General features: G+C 48.7%; 1 protein-coding gene across 1 annotated transcript in view; it reads left to right on the top strand.

Annotated features, from left to right (window-relative positions):
* Positions 1-9,765: 9,765 nt before the first annotated feature.
* Positions 9,766-18,998, top strand: part of RPRD2 (regulation of nuclear pre-mRNA domain containing 2) — a gene marked incomplete in the record, with an annotated part of 83,197 nt that continues 73,964 nt past the window's right edge. The window contains 1 exon segment of the mRNA XM_077464220.1: positions 9,766-10,215. Within this exon segment, the coding sequence (XP_077320346.1) occupies positions 10,038-10,215 (178 nt within the window).

Raw genomic sequence — 18,998 nt, 5'->3', positions numbered from 1 at the left:
GGTCTGCAGGTGAGTCATCTGTACACAACAATAGGGCAGAGCTGGGCAGCATTAGTAGCAGCACAGGACTAAAATTTCAAGGGACAAGGGAATGTAAACTGGGATAGTTGGCAAGTATGAGGCAGCTACTTTGGGCCCCACAACAATGACAGGGCCCTGGGCAGCTGCCCCTTTTGCCCTGCCTTAAAGACGGCCCTGGGTGACACTGTCACTAGGCAGAACGGGGAGATGCTTGTTTACATTAGCATCTCTCCATTCTTCCTCCCCATGAGGCGATCGCGGGTATCCCCGCGGCGATCGAGTCCGCAGGACACCCGACTCACGAAGCTTGGCGCTGGCCGCCTCTTAAAGGGCCACTTACAGGTACGTGATTCTGCCTGTACAAGCCCTTCTGCTGACGTATATCGGCGTGAGGTGGTCGGCAAGCGGTTAAAGTTGATCTTCAGTCTTATAAAAAAAAAAATGAAAGGTTGTAAAGGCATAAGGTTTTTTGCCTTTATACATTCTCTGCATTGCTGCAGAGTTTAAGGGGGGGTCAGTCTGTAAGTGCTCAGACCATGCGCTACACAGTGCATCAAATTATTATTTAAATATATATATATATATAAAATATATATATATATAAAATTTTTAAAAAATCTTTCCGTTGAACAGATATATATATATATATATATATATATATATATATATATATATATATATATATGTGTGTGTTCATGAATAGACGGCTAATATTCATGGCAGTGTTCTTCCCTGGCATGAAGCCTGTCTGGTCTGAGTGGATCAGTGACAGAATGACCTGGTTAAGAGGGGGGGGCTAGAATCTTAGCTAGTATTTTAATATCGACCTGTAGCAGGGAAATAGGTCTATTCGATTCCGGGTATTTAGGGTCCTTACCGGGCTTGGGGATTACTACAATTTGGGCTTCTTTCGTAGAGGGGGGTAGGATTCCCGAATCAAATATGGATTTGTACAGGTCATGAAGTTTAGGGGTTAAAATTTCAGAGTAGGTGGTGTAGAATTCAAGTGACAGGCCATCCAATCATACCACACCGCCCATAGCGTCGGAGGTAAAACAACACTATTTTTAACGGCGTTTTACCGCCGGATTTGCGGAGCATTTCGGCTGCTAGCGGGGCACTTTTACCCCCGCTAGCGTCCAAGAAAAGGTTAAAACCGCCAGCAATACGTCGCAACAGCTGCATTCTGCTGGCGGTATTACAGCACTGCCCCATTGATTTCAATGGGGAGCAGCGGTGGAGGAGCGGTAAACACACCGCTCCTTCACCGCTCCAAAGAAGCTGCTGGCAGGACTTTTCCCTGACGTCCTGCCAGCGCACCGCTGTAGTGTGAAAGCCCTCGGGCTTTCACACTATAGGCAAAGGTGCAGCTTTTTTAGGGCGGATTGCAGGCGCTATTTCTAACGCTATAGCGCCTGCAAAACGCCCTGGTGTGAAAGGGGTCTTAGATGTGGCCAGATAGGAGAAATATAGGAAATATCCTCCTCAGTAATGGGAGCCTCCAAGAGTTCAAGTTATCCATTAGTCAGTTTAGGGAATTTAATTCTTGCTAAGTATTCCCTGGTATCTTGGGAGGTGCAAGTGACCCAGGAAGTGTAAAGTGCACGGTAGAATCTTGCGAATTCTGGTATCGACCGGCGGCTCAGGGTGGGGTTCCAGTGTGCCCATTCGCTCCAGAGCGGGAGTGAGGATCATATTAAACTCCCCCATCCACACTGGCGGGTCAGAGGTAAATTGTGTCATAAAGGCGAGGCCCTCCTTAAAGAGGAAGTAAACCCTGATGGGTTTATTTCCTCTTTGATTCCCTGCAAAGGTAAAGCATAATGGACTATCATAGTAGTCCATTATGTGTCACTTACCTGACAGTGGAGCCAGCGAAGTCACCGCTGTCCCCTGTAGTCCGGAGCATCCATCTTCTCGGTGGGTCTCGCTGCTCCGTCACTGTCATTTGACGAAGCCGCGGTGACGTCACTCCTGCGCATGCTCACGGGAGCCGCCACTCTGCATATCACCGTTGACAGCGGCACGCTCAGTGCGCCTGCGCGCCACTGTCTATGGCGAATGCGCCGTAGACAGTGGTGCCTGTATTTTGGCAAATATCTCCTAAACCGTGTAGGTTTAGGGGATATTTCTTGGACCTACAGGGGTAAGCCTTAATCTTAATCTAGTGGTTTGTAAGGGTTTACAACCACTTTAATTACAGCTGAGTTATATGGGGGGGGGGGCATAGCAGGCTAGTAGCAGAATAGGGGACCCATTAATAGTGGCGTGTATGAACATATATCTGCCCTGCCGGTCCGCCTGGAGCAGCACTAAGTCGAACGGAACCCTTTTAGCGATCAGGACCGATACTCCTCTGAAATATGACGTGTGAGTGGCGTGATATGCCCAACCTATCCAAGGATTGTAAGTGGCCTGTTACATGGGTCTCAACTAGTGTGATGATGTCAGCACGCTTGGACTTAAGGAATGTCAGGGTGGCTGTGCGTTTAATCTTATTGCGCAAGCCCCTAACATTCCACGTGAGGAACTTTAGAGAACTCATGGTGGGTATAAGGCGTATATAGTAAACTGCAGCTAGGCCAGAACCGGCAGAGCAGACCCGACCACCTCATATAGCATAAAATACAATGATAACAATAGTGCATGTATGACAATAACATAGTACCATTAGCATAAGCAGACAGTTGAATACATGGTGGTGTAAGAAAAATAATAACCACAACATTTCCCCTCCCTCCCAGACCAGTGCCACCTCAACTCGGCATGGACATAGTACCCCAGAACTAGGTATCAACGGTGAACATCCAACGTTTAGGACCAATTGGAGGCAAGGAACTTAATTTCAGAGGAGCATAGATGAAAAGAAAAACAAAAGGAAAGAAAAAACAGTCAGGCAAACGGGGGATGAAAGAATCCGCAAAGATCCTAGGGGGGCAACTTCTTCTCTGAGAAGGGATTCGATGAGCTCTCTCCACCGCAAACATTACCGAGAATGCATCTTTACCGAAGGTGGATGTCAAAAGATTTTCAAGGAAGCTCACCGGGTCGTTGCCCTCAGCAGTTTCAGGAAGGCCGATAATGCGGAGATTACATCTCCGGAGGCGATTTTCCATGTCGTCTTGCTTCACTAAAGCTGCTGTAGCTGGCAGCGTACCTCATCAGAAGTATGTTGTAGGGGGTGCAAGATGTCTCCGCTCTGCTAATGTGTGTCTCCGTCTCCCCTACGCGGTCCCGCAGGGTAGAGAGATCTTGTCGGATGAGGGATACATCTATTTTGACCTCCTTAATTTTGGTGGTGAGCATGCTCTGGCACAGGGCAATGGCATCAAGTACTTTGTTAGTGGCCGCCCCAGAGTGCTCCGTATCTGAAGAGGCTCCGGTGCCATCTGTGGCCTGGTGGTCTTCTTCAAGGCGGCGGTACTTGGCAAGCTTGTCAGCAGCCTTGGAGCCCTTTTTCGGTGGAGACATGTTCCAGGGGTGGTCGGGGGAGTCCCAGGGTGCACCAGTATGGCTGCTGCTTACTGGGCCGGATCCTCAGTGTCCCCCTCCCACCACTATTTTGGGGAATTTTTCAATAGGGGCTGTGGGTAGTGGCCGACTAGGTGTGGAGGCCGACGGCTGCAGCAGGAATAATCTGGGCTCAGGGTGGTCAGGGAGGCTTATATTACCTGCAGATGCCCACGTCAGGTGTAGCAAGATGGCTGCCACTTCAGGGAGAACGAGGAGGTGCCACTACAGCGGCTACAAGTGGTCCGGTGGCTGTACCGAGTAAAGATTAGCTCCGGGGCATTCAGGCAGGCCAGAAAAATCTGTGAAGACTGCCGCTGGGTGGAGCAAGATGGCTGCCTCTCCGGGATCAAGGCCGAAGCTGCAGCCTGTATTACAACCATCCACGGGGTGGAGAAGTCCAGCGAGGATCTAATCAGCCAGGGGGCTCAGAGGACCATACATGGGACAAGGTTGACCCGTCGTGGCATAGAGGCTGGGTAGGATTGTTGGCACAGGAGTAAGGACAAGCGGAGTGCCCACTACATGCGTCCTACTCCATCGCTCTCTAGGTCACGCCCCCCTTCCCCTCCAGTTTTTTTAATTGTAGCTATTTAAGATCTGTCACACAGCAGAACTTTTAGCTTTTGTTGTGATTGATGATGGATCTACACCGGGTACATTGTTTTTTTTAATTTTTAATAAAGGAATGTTCAAAAACTGTGTCCATGTTTTTATTTCTTTTTGACACTTTTTTTGGTGAATGAGTAGGGGTGCAATTGTACCCCATACTCATTCACATACGGGGGGGGCAGATTCTGAGGGCACCCTTGGCTTCCAGATTCAGATAAGTTCCCTGTCTGCAGACCGGGCAGGGTTGTGGGGAAGAGGCCCTAGTCCACATCAACATGGGAAAAAGGGGCTTTGAGCCCAATGTTGAGGGCATGTTACCTGCTTTGGTTCGGGGGGGGGGGGCGCTCATTCATCACCCTCCTTTCCTGGGGTCTGGTAGGGATTTTGGGGGAGACCTCACGCCATTTTTAAAAAAATTTTGGTGTGGGGCTACCTCACAAAATCAATACCAGACTTTAGGGTCTGGTATGGATTTGGAGGTGGACCCCACGCCGTTTGTATTTTACATTTTGGTGTAGGGTTCCCCTTAAAATCCGTATCGAACCCAAAAGGACCTGGTATGGATTGGGGGAGGACCCCCACACTGTTTTTTTCATGATTTACTATTGCCGGCAATGTTTTTTTACATTTAGCTGTCAGCTGATGAGTCATCAGTTAAGAACACAGCGGCCGACTTCCCGGCTTGCTCCTTAAAGTGATACTAAAGTCTTCTTTATTTTTAGTTAAAAATAACAAACGTGTCTATACTTACCTCCTCTTTACAGTTAGTTTCGAGTAGAGCAGCCCCGATCCTCCTCTTCTCGGGTCGCTCTTCGGCTCTTTTGGCTCCTCCCTCCTGTTGAATGCCCCCCACAGCAGGCAGCTTGCTAACACCAACACCAATGACTTGGGCTAATTTTATCCTACTGACACCAATGACTTGGGCTAATTTTATCCTACTGACACCAATGACTTGGGCTAATTTTATCCTACCGACACCAATGACTTGGGCTAATTTTATCCCACTGACACCCATGACTTGGGCTCATTTTATCCTACCGACACCCATGACTTGGCTAATTTTATCCAACTGACACCAATGACTTGAGCTAATTTTATCCCACTGACACCAATGACTTGGCTCATTTTATCCCACTGACACCAATGACTTGGGCTCATTTTATCCAACACCAATGACATGTGCTCATTTTATCCTACTGACACCAATGACTTGGCTCATTTTATCCAACTGACACCAATAACTTGAGCTAATTTTATCCCACTGACACCAATGACTTGGCTCATTTTATCCCACTGACACCAATGACTTGGGCTCATTTTATCCAACACCAATGACATGTGCTCATTTTATCCTACTGACACCAATGACTTGGCTCATTTTATCCTACTGACACCAATGACTTGAGATAATTTTATCCCACTGACACCAATGACGTGGCTCATTTTATCCTACTGACACCAATGACACTTGGCTCATTTTATCCTACTGACACCATTGATTTGGGCTCATTTTATCCTACTGACACCAATGACTTGGGCTAATTTTATCCCACCGACACCTATGACTTGGCTAATTTTATCCAACTGACACCAATGACTTGAGCTAATTTTATCCCACTGACACCAATGACTTGAGCTAATTTTATCCCACTGACACCAATGACTTGGGCTAATTTTATCCAACCGACACCAATGACTTGGGCTAATTTTATCCCACCGACACCCATGACTTGGCTAATTTTATCCAACTGACACCAATGACTTGAGCTAATTTTATCCAACCGACACCAATGACTTGGGCTAATTGTATCCCACTGACACCAATGACTTGTGCTCATTTTATCCTACTGACACCAATGACTTGAGCTAATTTTATCCCACTGACACCAATGACTTGGCTCATTTTATCCTACTGACACCAATGACTTGGCTCATTTTATCCTACTGACACCAATGACTTGGCTCATTTTATCCTACTGACACCAATGACTTGGGCATATTTTATCCAACCGACACCAATGACTTGGGCTAATTTTATCCAACCGACACCAATGACTTGGGCTCATTTTATCCAATCGACACCAATGACTTGGGCTCATTTTATTGAATTGACACCAGTGACTTGGGCTCATTTTATCCAATCGACACCAATGACTTGGGCTCATTTTATCCAACCGACACCAATGACTTGGGTTCATTTTATCCAACCGACACCAATGACTTGGGTTCATTTTATCCAACCGACACCAATGACTTGGGTTCATTTTATCCAACCGACACCAATGACTTGGGCTCATTTTATCCAATCGACACCAATGACTTGGACTCATTTTATCCAACCGACACCAATGAATTGTGCTCATTTTATCCTACTGACACCAATGACTTGGCTCATTTTATCCAACCGACACCAATGACTTGAGCTAATTTTATCCAACCGACACCAATGACTTGGCTCATTTTATCCTACTGACACCAATGACTTGAGATAATTTTATCCCACTGACACCAATGACTTGTGCTCATTTTATCCAACCGACACCAATGACTTGGGCTCATTTTATCCAATCGACACCAATGACTTGGACTCATTTTATCCAACCGACACCAATGAATTGTGCTCATTTTATCCTACTGACACCAATGACTTGGCTCATTTTATCCAACCGACACCAATGACTTGAGCTAATTTTATCCAACCGACACCAATGACTTGGCTCATTTTATCCTACTGACACCAATGACTTGAGATAATTTTATCCCACTGACACCAATGACTTGTGCTCATTTTATCCTACTGACACCAATGACGTGGCTCATTTTATCCTACTGACACCAATGACTTGAGATAATTTTATCCCACTGACACCAATGACTTGTGCTCATTTTATCCCACTGACACCAATGACGTGGCTCATTTTATCCTACTGACACCATTGACTTGGGCTCATTTTATCCAACCGACACCAATGACTTGTGTTTATTTTATCCTACTGACACCAATGACTTGGCTCATTTTATCCAACCGACACCAATGACTTGTGCTCATTTTATTATTTTTACATACCCATCCCACCAGGAGACCCGATCCATTATCCGGCACTTCCGCCGGATAGAGTAAGACTGGAAGGAAGCTGGAAACGGCTTCCTTCCAGTCTACTTCATGTAGACCAGATCAGATTTTTTTTTCAAAAGTGACAATGTAAAAAAAAAAAATAAGAACAACAAAATTAAATTTTTTAAAGCGCCCCCGTCCCCACGAGCTCGCGCAGCAATGAAAACACACAGACACATAAGTCGCTCCCACACATGTAAACGGTGTTCAAATCACACATGTGAGGTATCACTGCGGTCGTCAGAGCGAGAACAATAATTCTAGCACTAGATCTCCTCTGTACCTTAAACCTGGGGCACTCTGATAGGCACACCTAATGTAAAGGAGCACTCTGATGGGCACATCTGATGTGATGAGGACACCTGATGTAAAGGGGCACTCTGATGGGCACATCTGATGTAAAGGGGCACTCTGATGTAAGGTGGCACTGTGATGGGCACACTAATGTAAAGGAACACTCTGATGGGCACACCTGATGTGATGAGGATACCTGATATAAAGGGGCACTCTGATGGGCACATTTTATGTTAAGGGGAACTCTGAAGGGCACATCTGATGTAAAGGAGCACTCTGATGGGCACACTTGATGTAAGGTGGCACGCTGATGGGGACACCAGATGTAAAGGGGCACTCTGATGGGGACAACTAATGTAAAGGAGCGCTCTGATGTAAGGTGGCACTGTGATGGGCACACCTAATGTAAAGGAACAGTCTGATGGGCCCACCTGATGTGATGAGGACACCTGATGTGAAGGGGCGCTCTGATGGGCACATATGATGTGAAGGGGCACTCTGATGTAAGGTGGCACTGTGATGGGCACACCTAATGTAAAGGAACACTCTGATGGGCACCCCTGATGTGATCAGGACACCTGATATAAAGGGGCACTCTGATGGGCACATTTTATGTTAAGGGGAACTCTGAAGGGGACATCTGATGTAAAGGAGCACTCTGATAGGCACACTTGATGTAAGGTGGCACGCTGATGGGGACACCAGATGTAAAGGGGCACTCTGATGGGGACAACTAATGTAATGGGGCACTCTGATGGGCACACCTAATGTAAAGAAGTGCTTTGATGGGCACACCTGATGTGATGGGGACACCTCATGCCACTCTGATGGGCACACTGAGTCTAAGGTGACAATTTGATGGGCACATTTGATGTGATGGGGACATCTGATGTAAGGGGGTACTCTGATGGGCACACTGAATGTAAGGTGGCACTTTGATGGGCACATTTGATGAGATGGGGACACCTGATGTAAGGTGGCACTTTGATGGGCACATTTGATGTGATGGGGGCACCTGATGTAAAGTGGCACTCCGGATTTAAGGTGGCAATTTGATGGGCACCTTTGATGTGATGGGGACACCTAATGTAAGGTGGCAATTTGATGGGCACATTTGATGTGATGGGGACACCTGATGTAAGGTGGCACTCTGGATGTAAGGTGCCAATTTGATGGGCACATTTGATATGATGGGGACACCTGATGTAAAGGGGCACTCTGATGGGCTCACCTAATGTAAAGGAACACTCTGATGGGCACATTTGATGTGACGGGGACACCTGATGTCAGGTGGCACTTTGATGGGCATATTTGATGTGATGGGGACACCTAATGTAAGGTGGCACTCTGATGGGCAAATTTGATGTGATGGGGCCACCTGATGTAAGATGGCACCGTGGATTTAAGGGGGCACTTTGATGGGCACATTTGATATGATGGAAACACCCAATGTAAAGTGGCACCCTGGATGTGATGGCAATGTGATGGACACATTTGATGTGTTGGATATAGCTGATATAAGGGAGTACTCTGGCAGTGGCAACTGATTTATGGAGGTAGTCTGATGGGGGCACCCAATGTAATAAATGACTCTGGTAGGGGCACCTGATGTAAGGGGGGACACTTTTGGGGACATTTACAGAGTATTACCAGAGTGTGTGGAGGAAACAGTAACAAGAGCGGTGGAGAGCGTGACTTGCACCAAAAGAAGGAACGGAGACGCGTACAATCTTTCTGAGACATAGCACAGACTTATGATTTGGACCTCGGCTGTGAGAAAATATTAATGACCGGAGCTCAGGTGTGAACAGGCCCATTGAGAATAATGGGGTTCTTCCACTTGAGCATTGTCACGCTTTTGGGACTCGAGGAACCAAAAACTCAGGTGTGAACGCAGCCCAAACCACCTTTTCTTTTTCATTAAAACAAACCCATGTCAGATATTTATTTATTTTTACATTGAAAAGAATGGAATAACAAAGCTCCGCTTTATTTTAATATTTCCTTATGGGTTGGCACTGCCAGTCACCTTTCCTCAGTATTTCTACTCAGGACAGGTCAGGCTCTACCTTTCCCGCCTCACTCTGAGGAGACACACGGCGGTGGGCGTGTCCGCACAGTAGTAATGGGGCGTGTCCACAGAGCAGTAAAGCGGAGTGTACGCACAATCAGCGAAAAGGGGGGCGTGTCCGGTTCGCGTTCTCGCTGCAGTGCCCGCGCTCTCCATTATATAGCGCGGGCATCGAGGCGCGCTCTCGGGTCGTGTCAGTTCGCTGGTGACGCATGCGTTGGTCGCTCTCGTGCGCGCGCTCCGCCGTCATACAATTATAATCGCCTATTAAACGCTGTGTGTGGTGTGGCAGCCGTGTCCCGTCCTTCCCTCTTCGCCGGTCTTGTCATGGCGACAGGCCTGTAGCGCCATATACCCGATACTCCTCCTCACCCCCACACTCCTACCCGCCGCAGGGCATTGTGGGGAACCAACATGGCGGCCGGCAGCAGCAGCAAGGCCTCTGTCGGGGCCCTGGAGGCCGCCCTGGACCGCAAGCTGCAGGGTGTCACCAATACTATGGAGTCCATCCAGAACTTGTCCACCTGGTGCATCGAGAACAAGAAGCAGCACTCCATCATCGTCCACTACTGGCTGAAATGGTTCCGGAGATGTGAGTATGGCGGCCATTATTGGGGGGTCCTATACCATTACTGGGGGGGCTGTGACCTGTTCAGTGGTTATTTCTTTTCTCACCATTAGGGGGCAGTGTGTGAGATGACTGACAGGCTGTCATCAATACAGCCCCCTGTGCCCGACCCAGTGCTGTCACTAGGGGGCGTTCTGTGCCCATCGCTGTCAGGTGCGGGGTGAAGGATTGTGCCCTCTTGTAGTAGCGAGCAAAGGTTTGTGCCCGGGTTTCCATGTAGAAGGGGCCCGGAGTGAGGTTAGTGCCCACGTTTCCATGTAGAAGGGGCCAGGAGTGAGGTTAGTGCCCACGTTTCCATGTAGAAGGGGCCAGGAGTGAGGTTAGTGCCCACGTTTCCATGTAGAAGGGGCACGGAGTGAGGTTAGTGCCCGTGTTCCCACGTAGAAGGGGCACGGAGTGAGGTTAGTGCCCGTGTTCCCACGTAGAAGGGGCACGGAGTGAGGTTAGTGCCCGTGTTCCCACGTAGAAGGGGCACGGAGTGAGGTTAGTGCCCGTGTTCCCACGTAGAAGGGGCACGGAGTGAGGTTAGTGCCCGTGTTCCCACGTAGAAGGGGCACGGAGTGAGGTTAGTGCCCGTGTTCCCACGTAGAAGGGGCACGGAGTGAGGTTAGTGCCCGTGTTCCCACGTAGAAGGGGCACGGAGTGAGGTTAGTGCCCGTGTTCCCACGTAGAAGGGGCACGGAGTGAGGTTAGTGCCCGTGTTCCCACGTAGAAGGGGCACGGAGTGAGGTTAGTGCCCGTGTTTCCCACGTAGAAGGGGCACGGAGTTAGATTAGTGCCCGTGTTCCCACGTAGAAGAGGTCAGGAGTGAGGTTAGTGCCCGTGTTTCCACGTAGAAGGGGCCCGGAGTGAGGTTAGTGCCCGTGTTTCCATGTAGAAGAGGTCAGGAGCGAGGTTACTGCCCGTGCTTCCACGTAGAAGGGGCCCGGAGCGAGGTTACTGCCCGTGCTTCCACGTAGAAGGGGCCCGGAGTGAGGTTGGTGCCCGTGCTTTCACGTAGAAGGGGCCGGGAGCGAGGTTAGTGCCCGTGCTTTCACGTAGAAGGGGCCCGGAGTGAGGTTGGTGCCCGTGCTTTCACGTAGAAGGGGCCGGGAGCGAGGTTAGTGCCCGTGCTTCCACGTAGAAGGGGCCCGGAGCGAGGTTAGTGCCCGTGCTTCCACGTAGAAGGGGCCCGGAGCGAGGTTATCAACCGCGCTTTCCTGTCGAAGGGGCCCGGAGTGAGGGTTGCTCCCGTGCTTTCCTGTCGAAGGGGCCCGGAGCGAGGGTTGCGCCCGTGCTTTCATGTAGGAGGGGCCCGGAGCGAGGGTTGCACACGTGCTTTCATGTAGGAGGGGCCCGGAGCGAGGGTTGCGCCCGTGCTTTCATATAGGAGGGGCCCGGAGCGAGGGTTGCGCCTGTGCTTTCATGTAGGAGGGGCCCGGAGCGAGGGTTGCGCCCGTGCTTTCATGTAGGAGGGGCCCGGAGCGAGGGTTGCGCCCGTGCTTTCATGTAGGAGGGGCCCGGAGCGAGGGTTGCGCCCGTGCTTTCATGTAGGAGGGGCCTGTCTGGTATGAAGGTTTGTGCTCCTGCCTTGACGTAGGGGGAGTTGAATGAAAGTTTGTGCCAGGTGCTGTCACGGGGGGAGGGGGGGTGTTTGGGGTGGGCGAGAGCGAAGGTTTGTGCCCATGCTAGGGTTTGCACCTGTGTTGCCACATGGGGGTGGGAACGAAGGATTGAGCCTGTGTTGCCACGTGGGGGTGCAAAGGTTTTAGCCTGTGTTGCCATGTTTGGGGGGGGGGGGGGGGGGAGTGAAGGTTTGAGCCCGTGATGCCACGTTTGGGAGGCGAAGGTTTGAGCCTGTGTTGCCACGTGGGGGGGGGGGGGGGGGTGAGAGCGAAGGTTTGAGCCCGTGTTGCCACGTGGGAGGGGGGGTGGGAGTGAAGGTTTGAGCCTGTGTTGCCATGTGGGGGGTGAGAGCGAAGGTTTGAGCCCGTTTTTTGCTCTCACTTGGGAGGAGAGATGGTGGAGTTTGCACCATATCCTTTCTGGGGGGAAAGCTTCTCCTTGTGCCAATGCATTTGTTTGGGGAAGAGCATAGCACCCATGCCTTCATTTGAAAGGGGTGAATGTTTGTACTCTGCCATGGCTTGAAGGGGGAAGAAAAGGCATGGGTGCAAACCTTGGAATGCATTTGCTTGAAGGGGAGGGGTGAGTGTAGTGCCTTTACTTGAAGGGGGTGTAGTGCCCGTGCCATCACTTAGAATGGGGGGGGGGGGAGCAAAGGTGCAAACCTTCATCCTCTAAGTGGAGGCACTGGAACAAATTTGTGGCTTCACTCCGGGAAGGGGTTGCGTTTATGCATAAACTTTTAAGATGGAGTTGCCAGCAGTTGCGGAGGGGGAAATGTGCCCATGTCGCCAATTTGAGGGGGCAGCGGTTTCGGTCCATGACTTGACCTGTAAGGGGGAGGAGGTTTGCACCAGTGTCTTCATTTGGGGGCAAAGGCTTTCCCTTATGAGGGGGAACATTGCACTAATGCATCTGCTTGGGGGAGAGTGTAGCACCCGTGCCTTCCACTTGGAGGGGGTGGGGGGCACAGGTTTGTGCTCCCAGGTAGGAGTGGGAACGAAGGTTTGAACCCGTTCCTTCACTTGGAAGGGGTGAAGTTTTGTTCCTTTTTAGGAAGGAGGGATGTGCCCGTGCATTTTCTTGTTGGTATCGTTGCCATCAGTTGTGAAGGGGAAGTGTTGTGCTGTCATTTGAAGGGGTGGGGGAAAGTGTTTTGCGGGAGAATTTGCATCAACATCCACACTTGTCACTTGGGGGTGTTGCACCCAAACCAGGTAAAGTAGAACTATAGTCAAAACTTTCTTTTTCATTTTGGGTACATCAAGGGAGGGTTATAACCCCTGTGATTTTTTTTTTTTTTTTGTTTGCTATCTGTGTCCCATTGCGGAGATTTTCCTTCACTTCCTGTCCTATAGCCTAGCAGGAAGTGAGACAAGATCCCTGCAAATAAAGGGGATTCCTTTTTGGCACTTTACTGGGACAACCCAAAATGTGATTTTCACTTTCCATGGTAATAGTAAACAGGACAAATGGAGGATGAATCTCCCTTTTTAATGGCAGACGGCAATAAAAACAGACAGGGGTTACGTAGTTGCGTAGTAAGGTTGAATAAAGACACCAGTCCATCCTGAGTGAGTGTCTACAATTGTCCCTATCCCTGTACATTGCACACTGACATCAGTCCCTCCCCTCAAGGAGCCCACAATCCAAGGTCCCCAGTAGGGTTCTAATTCCTCTCCACTCTATCCAGAGCTAATAACAATTGCCTTAGTCATACTTTAAGACCCCCTTTCACATGGGCTGGCCGAACGGACAGGCGGACCTGATCGGATGTTACATGTCTGCTGACACCTGCCGCTATCCGATCCTATCCGCCAAATCCAGTGGCGGATCAGACATGATCGGGTGAAAACGGACAGGCGCGGTCAGTTTTCACCAGATTTCCCAATAGAGGAGAACAGGACTGGGTTTGTCTCTGCCCAGTGGGTGGAGACGGGGAGCTGTCCTCTGCCTGGGCATCAGCAGAGCGGTTTCCACTTTTACCTTCACTTGGAGGGTGAGTTTTTTTATTTTTTTATTTTTATTTATTTATTTTTTTATTTCATGTACTTGTATAGCGCTGTCAATTTGCGCAGCACTTTACATATACATTATACATTCCCATCAGTCCCTGCCCTCAAGGAGTTTACAACCTAAGGTCCCTAACACACATTCATACTAGGGCCAATTTATACAGGATCTGATTAACCTCCCAGCATTGTCTTTAGAGTGTGGGAGGAAACAGGAGTACCCGGAGGAAACCCACGCAGGCACAGAGAGAACATGCAAACTCCAGACAGATGGTGTCATGGTTGGAATTTGAACCAGTGACCCATTTTGCTGCTACCGTAGGTGAGAGTGCTACCCACTACATCACTGTGCTGGTTGGCTCTTATGCCGTCACTTGAAAGGGATGTAGGTTTGCACCCGTGCATTCACTTGGGAGTAAGTGTTTGAACTTTGAAGATTTACACCTCTGCCTTCACTTGGGGTGAATGGGAGGGTTTGTGCCTTTCTTTCTGGATGAGGGCAGTGGTTTGTGCCCATGTGTGTTCAGTGGGGAAAGAAGGGGGTTGGGTTTACTCACTTGGCCTGGCTTGTTGGGCTTTGTGGCGTCTGAACTGAAATATTTAAATGCATTTGCTGTACAAGGTGAACCTTCAATAATAAGGCCTAATGTATACAAGGTGATGGTTTAGCCCCTCTGCATGGCTTTTTCTCCTGACAGGTGAGAAGCTGCTTACAAAAAAGACAAAACCTTCATATTTTGCACTCAAGCTTTTCAGTATTAATGGATTTAATTGGCCAGACTTAATTATTTTTTTTTTCTCGTCATTGGCATATACATTAAATCCCAAACTTTAGACTCTTGTTTGGTCAATTTTTCTGCTCCTCAGCCCCCTCTCCTGGTGATGTGTGTTTTCAGTTTCTAAACTCTCCTTCTAATGCTATGCCTGAATGTGTATGGGCACATAGGCTTTCATAAACGTGCTTTTACTGGCTGATAAAAAAGACAAACTCCTGTAAAAGCAGCATTTTTTTTTTTTGTGTGTGTGCGTGAGTCCTAAAAGTTTAATGACACTGCCTAGAAGCAGGTGCCACAAAGTACCTTTTTTGAAAGAACTTTTTACTTCGTCCTTTTTAGAAAAGTTTTTTTCCTTTAGACCCCCTTTCACCACCCCAAAGATGCCGCTTGCTATTTTTAGGCCTTTAGCACCTGAAAAAACGCCTCAGTGTGAAAGGGGGGTCTAAAGGATTTCATTCAAAGGAATGGGCACAGCTGCCAAAGCGCTTCGGCGATACACGGGCTAAAAGCACCCTGCTAGCGACAGAATATATTTTCCATCCATCTGGAGGATCGGATGAAAACAGCCCGGTGGTCCATTTTCATCTGATCTCTCCATAGAGGACAGTGGGGCTTTGACAGGTCCATCTCCGCACCGTGAGTAGAGACGGACCTGTCATTTGCCTGATCAGCGGATCAATCCCTGCTGAGGAAAGTGGAGTCCATACATGGACAAGCCCTTGTGAAAGGACCCTTAGTGCTACAACTTTTTCTAATACATTTCTTGTTTTGTCAGAATGTAGGTGCTAAACTGGGGGCTTTCCAAACAAAGGGCCAGTTTACTATGCTTCAGACTCTAGCGGAACAGAACTGTGGCCATTGGAAGTAGAAAATGCCCTGGTATCAGTGGGCGCAAACCATGTCCCATCTTTGGTATTCGTGGAAATATTATTGCCTCATTGTTTGTGTCAGTGGGAGGAGGGGTGCCCCGTTGGTGGTGTCAGTGGGAGGAGGGGTGCCCCGTTGGTGGTGTCAGTGGGAGGAGGGGTGCCCCGTTGGTGGTGTCAGTGGGAGGAGGGGTGCCCCGTTGGTGGTGTCAGTGGGAGGAGGGGTGCCCCGTTGGTGGTGTCAGTGGGAGGCGGGGTGCCCCGTTGGTGGTGTCAGTGGGAGGCGGGGTGCCCCGTTGGTGGGGTCAGTGGGAGGCGGGGTGCCCCGTTGGTGGGGTCAGTGGGAGGCGGGGTGCCCCGTTGGTGGGGTCAGTGGGAGGCGGGGTGCCCCGTTGGTGGTGTCAGTGGGAGGCGGGGTGCCCCGTTGGTGGTGTCAGTGGGAGGCGGGGTGCCCCGTTGGTGGTGTCAGTGGGAGGCGGGGTGCCCCGTTGGTGGTGTCAGTGGGAGGCGGGGTGCCCCGTTGGTGGTGTCAGTGGGAGGCGGGGTGCCCCGTTGGTGGTGTCAGTGGGAGGCGGGGTGCCCCGTTGGTGGTGTCAGTGGGAGGCGGGGTGCCCCGTTGGTGGTGTCAGTGGGAGGCGGGGTGCCCCGTTGGTGGTGGGAGGAGGGGTGCCCCGTTGGTAGTGTCAGTGGGAGGAGGGGTGCCCCAAGGGCCGCAGTTTGGAGACCACTGTCCTAAACAAATACTGTAATGGTTTCCATGAAGAAGGTGCAGATTTTATTTTTTATTGAAAGTCAACAGCTAAGTCATAATCTCCACCTGTAAACCCCTCGACATTTACTTGTAGGCTTCTTATCTATGCTGTGCAGGATGGCAATGCCCAGAAGGAATAAGTCTGAAGAGTGTATGTGTGTGTGTGTATATATATATATATATATATATTTATTATAAATTCACCAGTAAGTTGCTGATATGTGTATGTATGGTCTTTGTTTCTGTACCACTGTTTCCATGTGCAAGAGAAAGGGTTGCTTTAAAGCCCCAATAAATGTTTCACAAAACATTTCCGTCAATTCATTGTGCAGCTAATAAGTAAATATTACATCCCTTATCTCTGCTTTTGTTAAAGGCTGCGTTTAGCTTAAAATGGAAACAAGCGCAAGGAACATTATTTTATAGTTAGTATGAGGTGCCCGTTGTGTTGATTTTTCTTCCTCTGTCAGGCTTGTTTCAAAACTGATCACATGTGCACTGCAGATCACACAGAAGCTACGATGGAACCTTTATGGCTCTTTAGTTTTCCTTTTCCTCTGGTTCAGATAGCCTGCCCCGCCAGTCACTACTTAAAGTGGAACTCCACCCTAAAGTGGAACTTCCGCCCTTTGGATTCCTCTCCCCCCTCCGGTGCCACAATTGGCACCTTTTTGGGGGGAGGGGGGGTGCAGATACCTGTATACTACAGGTATCTGCACCCACTTTCGGGCATAGCTGCAGAATATCGGCAGATGCGTGCCAGTGCCCCCCCCCATTATGTTCTGGGAAACACACAGCAGACGAAACGTGCATTGGGAGGAGTTTGGTGTGCTGATGTCACTGAGTATTGGGTCTTAGTGGATGGGCATCCATATACAGCCGGCCAACTGATGCTTGTATTTCTTCGAAATTTGTAAGTGCATTACTTTTTTATATTTTAATAAAAACATAGACGTTATTACACTATGGATGGCTTCTCTTTTCTGAGTTTTATATACCGTTATTTTGGGAATCGTCCGGCCTATGAGAGCCTGCTGAGGCACCCTCTGTGTTTGGTGGAGTGCGGATCCCTAAAAAGCTCCTACTTGTTTCTGGGACAGAGATCTGCAATCGGCACCTTTTGCTACATCTTCTGCCTAAGGCCCTGATAAGCTTATTGTGCCTGTGAGTTGGTAAGACTCCATTTATTAAAGTGGTTGCATGTGGTGGTGGATCTTAGTGGTGGATCACTGTGGTTTGTGTCTTTTTATTTATTATTTTTTATGATTCATTGATTTGATATTGTCACTATGATTATTTTGTACTTGGTTTAATCAATTGGCACTCGATTAACTGGCACATAATTATTTTTTTTTCAGCGCTGCTACATACATTTTCTAAACATTTGCAAAAAAAAAAAAAAAAAAAAAAAATCCCCAGTGGTGATTACCACCAAAAGAAAACTCTGTCTCAAAGAAATGATAAAAATGTAATGTGTGTACAATGTTACATGACCACACAATTGTCATTCAAAGTGTGACAGCGCTGAAAATTGGCCTGGACAGGAAGGGGGGTAAAAGTGCCCAGCAGACAAGTGGTTAAGCAAGCCATGTTGTAATCATTGCTAATGCCGGTCATCAGAGCCATGCCTGCGTGCACATAATATGGGTTGTATTTTTCAATTTTTTTTATAACTACCAAGGCTGGTAGGCTAGATGCTGTCCAGTTAATTAATGACTGTACAAACAAGTCAGTTGGCTTTACATAAAAGAGCCAATCAAAATTCCAAGATGTTGCCTTGGCGAACTAAGCGACAGAAATGAGAACTGCTTTATGGTGCTGTAAAAAGTAGTAAACATCTTGGATGCGATTTGTGAAAAGTTAAATATTGATGATTGTACAGTGATGTACCCGGAGTGCAGTAAACCTGTTATCAGAGTAAAGGGTTGTTGCTGGATATGCTGCTTTGTTTATAAGGCTGTTTGTGTCACTTGCTTTGTTGCAGTGTGTATTTTTTTCTTTTATTGTGTAGATTTGCAGATAAATCTGATGTATAGAACAATGAATGCTTCCAAGATTGGGGGGGGGGGGGAAATCCTCCTACATACGTTGTACCTGTTTATCTGCCTCCTTCTCTACATCTGTTCAAAATCCCTGAATTGATAAAGCTTGTCCTAAGCAGTCAGAATAAAGGGGGCAATTAGCTGAAGTTACTCTGCAGCACTCAGTGAAGAGTTTTGAGAGCTGATTGGAGGGGGAAGGCAGAACCCACCCCCCCACCCCCCGTTTTACTACACAGGAACTGGCTGTGTGCTGGTGGTCCCTCCTCTGTCACTTATTTCGTTTGGCGTCAGAAGTGATTCTTGCTGATAGCAGCGGAATGAAACGGCAGACAGAAAATACTTAGCACTCTGGATTGAGACAAGTACACACTATAGAGGGATTTGTTTGGTTCATGTTGCATGTCTGAGGCTTATAACCATTTTATATATACCATGGTTTATGTGCTGCTCCTAGGCGGTTATCCCCATCTTGTTGGGTCATTCAGTCATTATCTAGTTGGAAATTAATTGCAGTTGGCATATCGATCCCAAAGAACTGGAGAAAGCATCTGGGTTTACAACCTTTTTAAAGTGGAGCTTGCAGCCCCCCCCCCCCCCCCCCCACAACCCCCTGAATGAACACCACGAAGGGCCCATTCATCTCATTGTGCTGTCGGGGCAAACACAAGAATACGCTTTACACCATGCCCTACAGT

Source organism: Lithobates pipiens, unplaced genomic scaffold (genome assembly GCF_037356315.1).
Source record: "Lithobates pipiens isolate NorthernLeopardFrog02 unplaced genomic scaffold, aLitPip1_a1.2 Scaffold_30, whole genome shotgun sequence".
NCBI lineage: Eukaryota > Metazoa > Chordata > Amphibia > Anura > Ranidae > Lithobates > Lithobates pipiens.
Note: the sequence above shows the minus strand (reverse complement) of the source record. Positions and strands in the feature narration are given on the sequence as shown.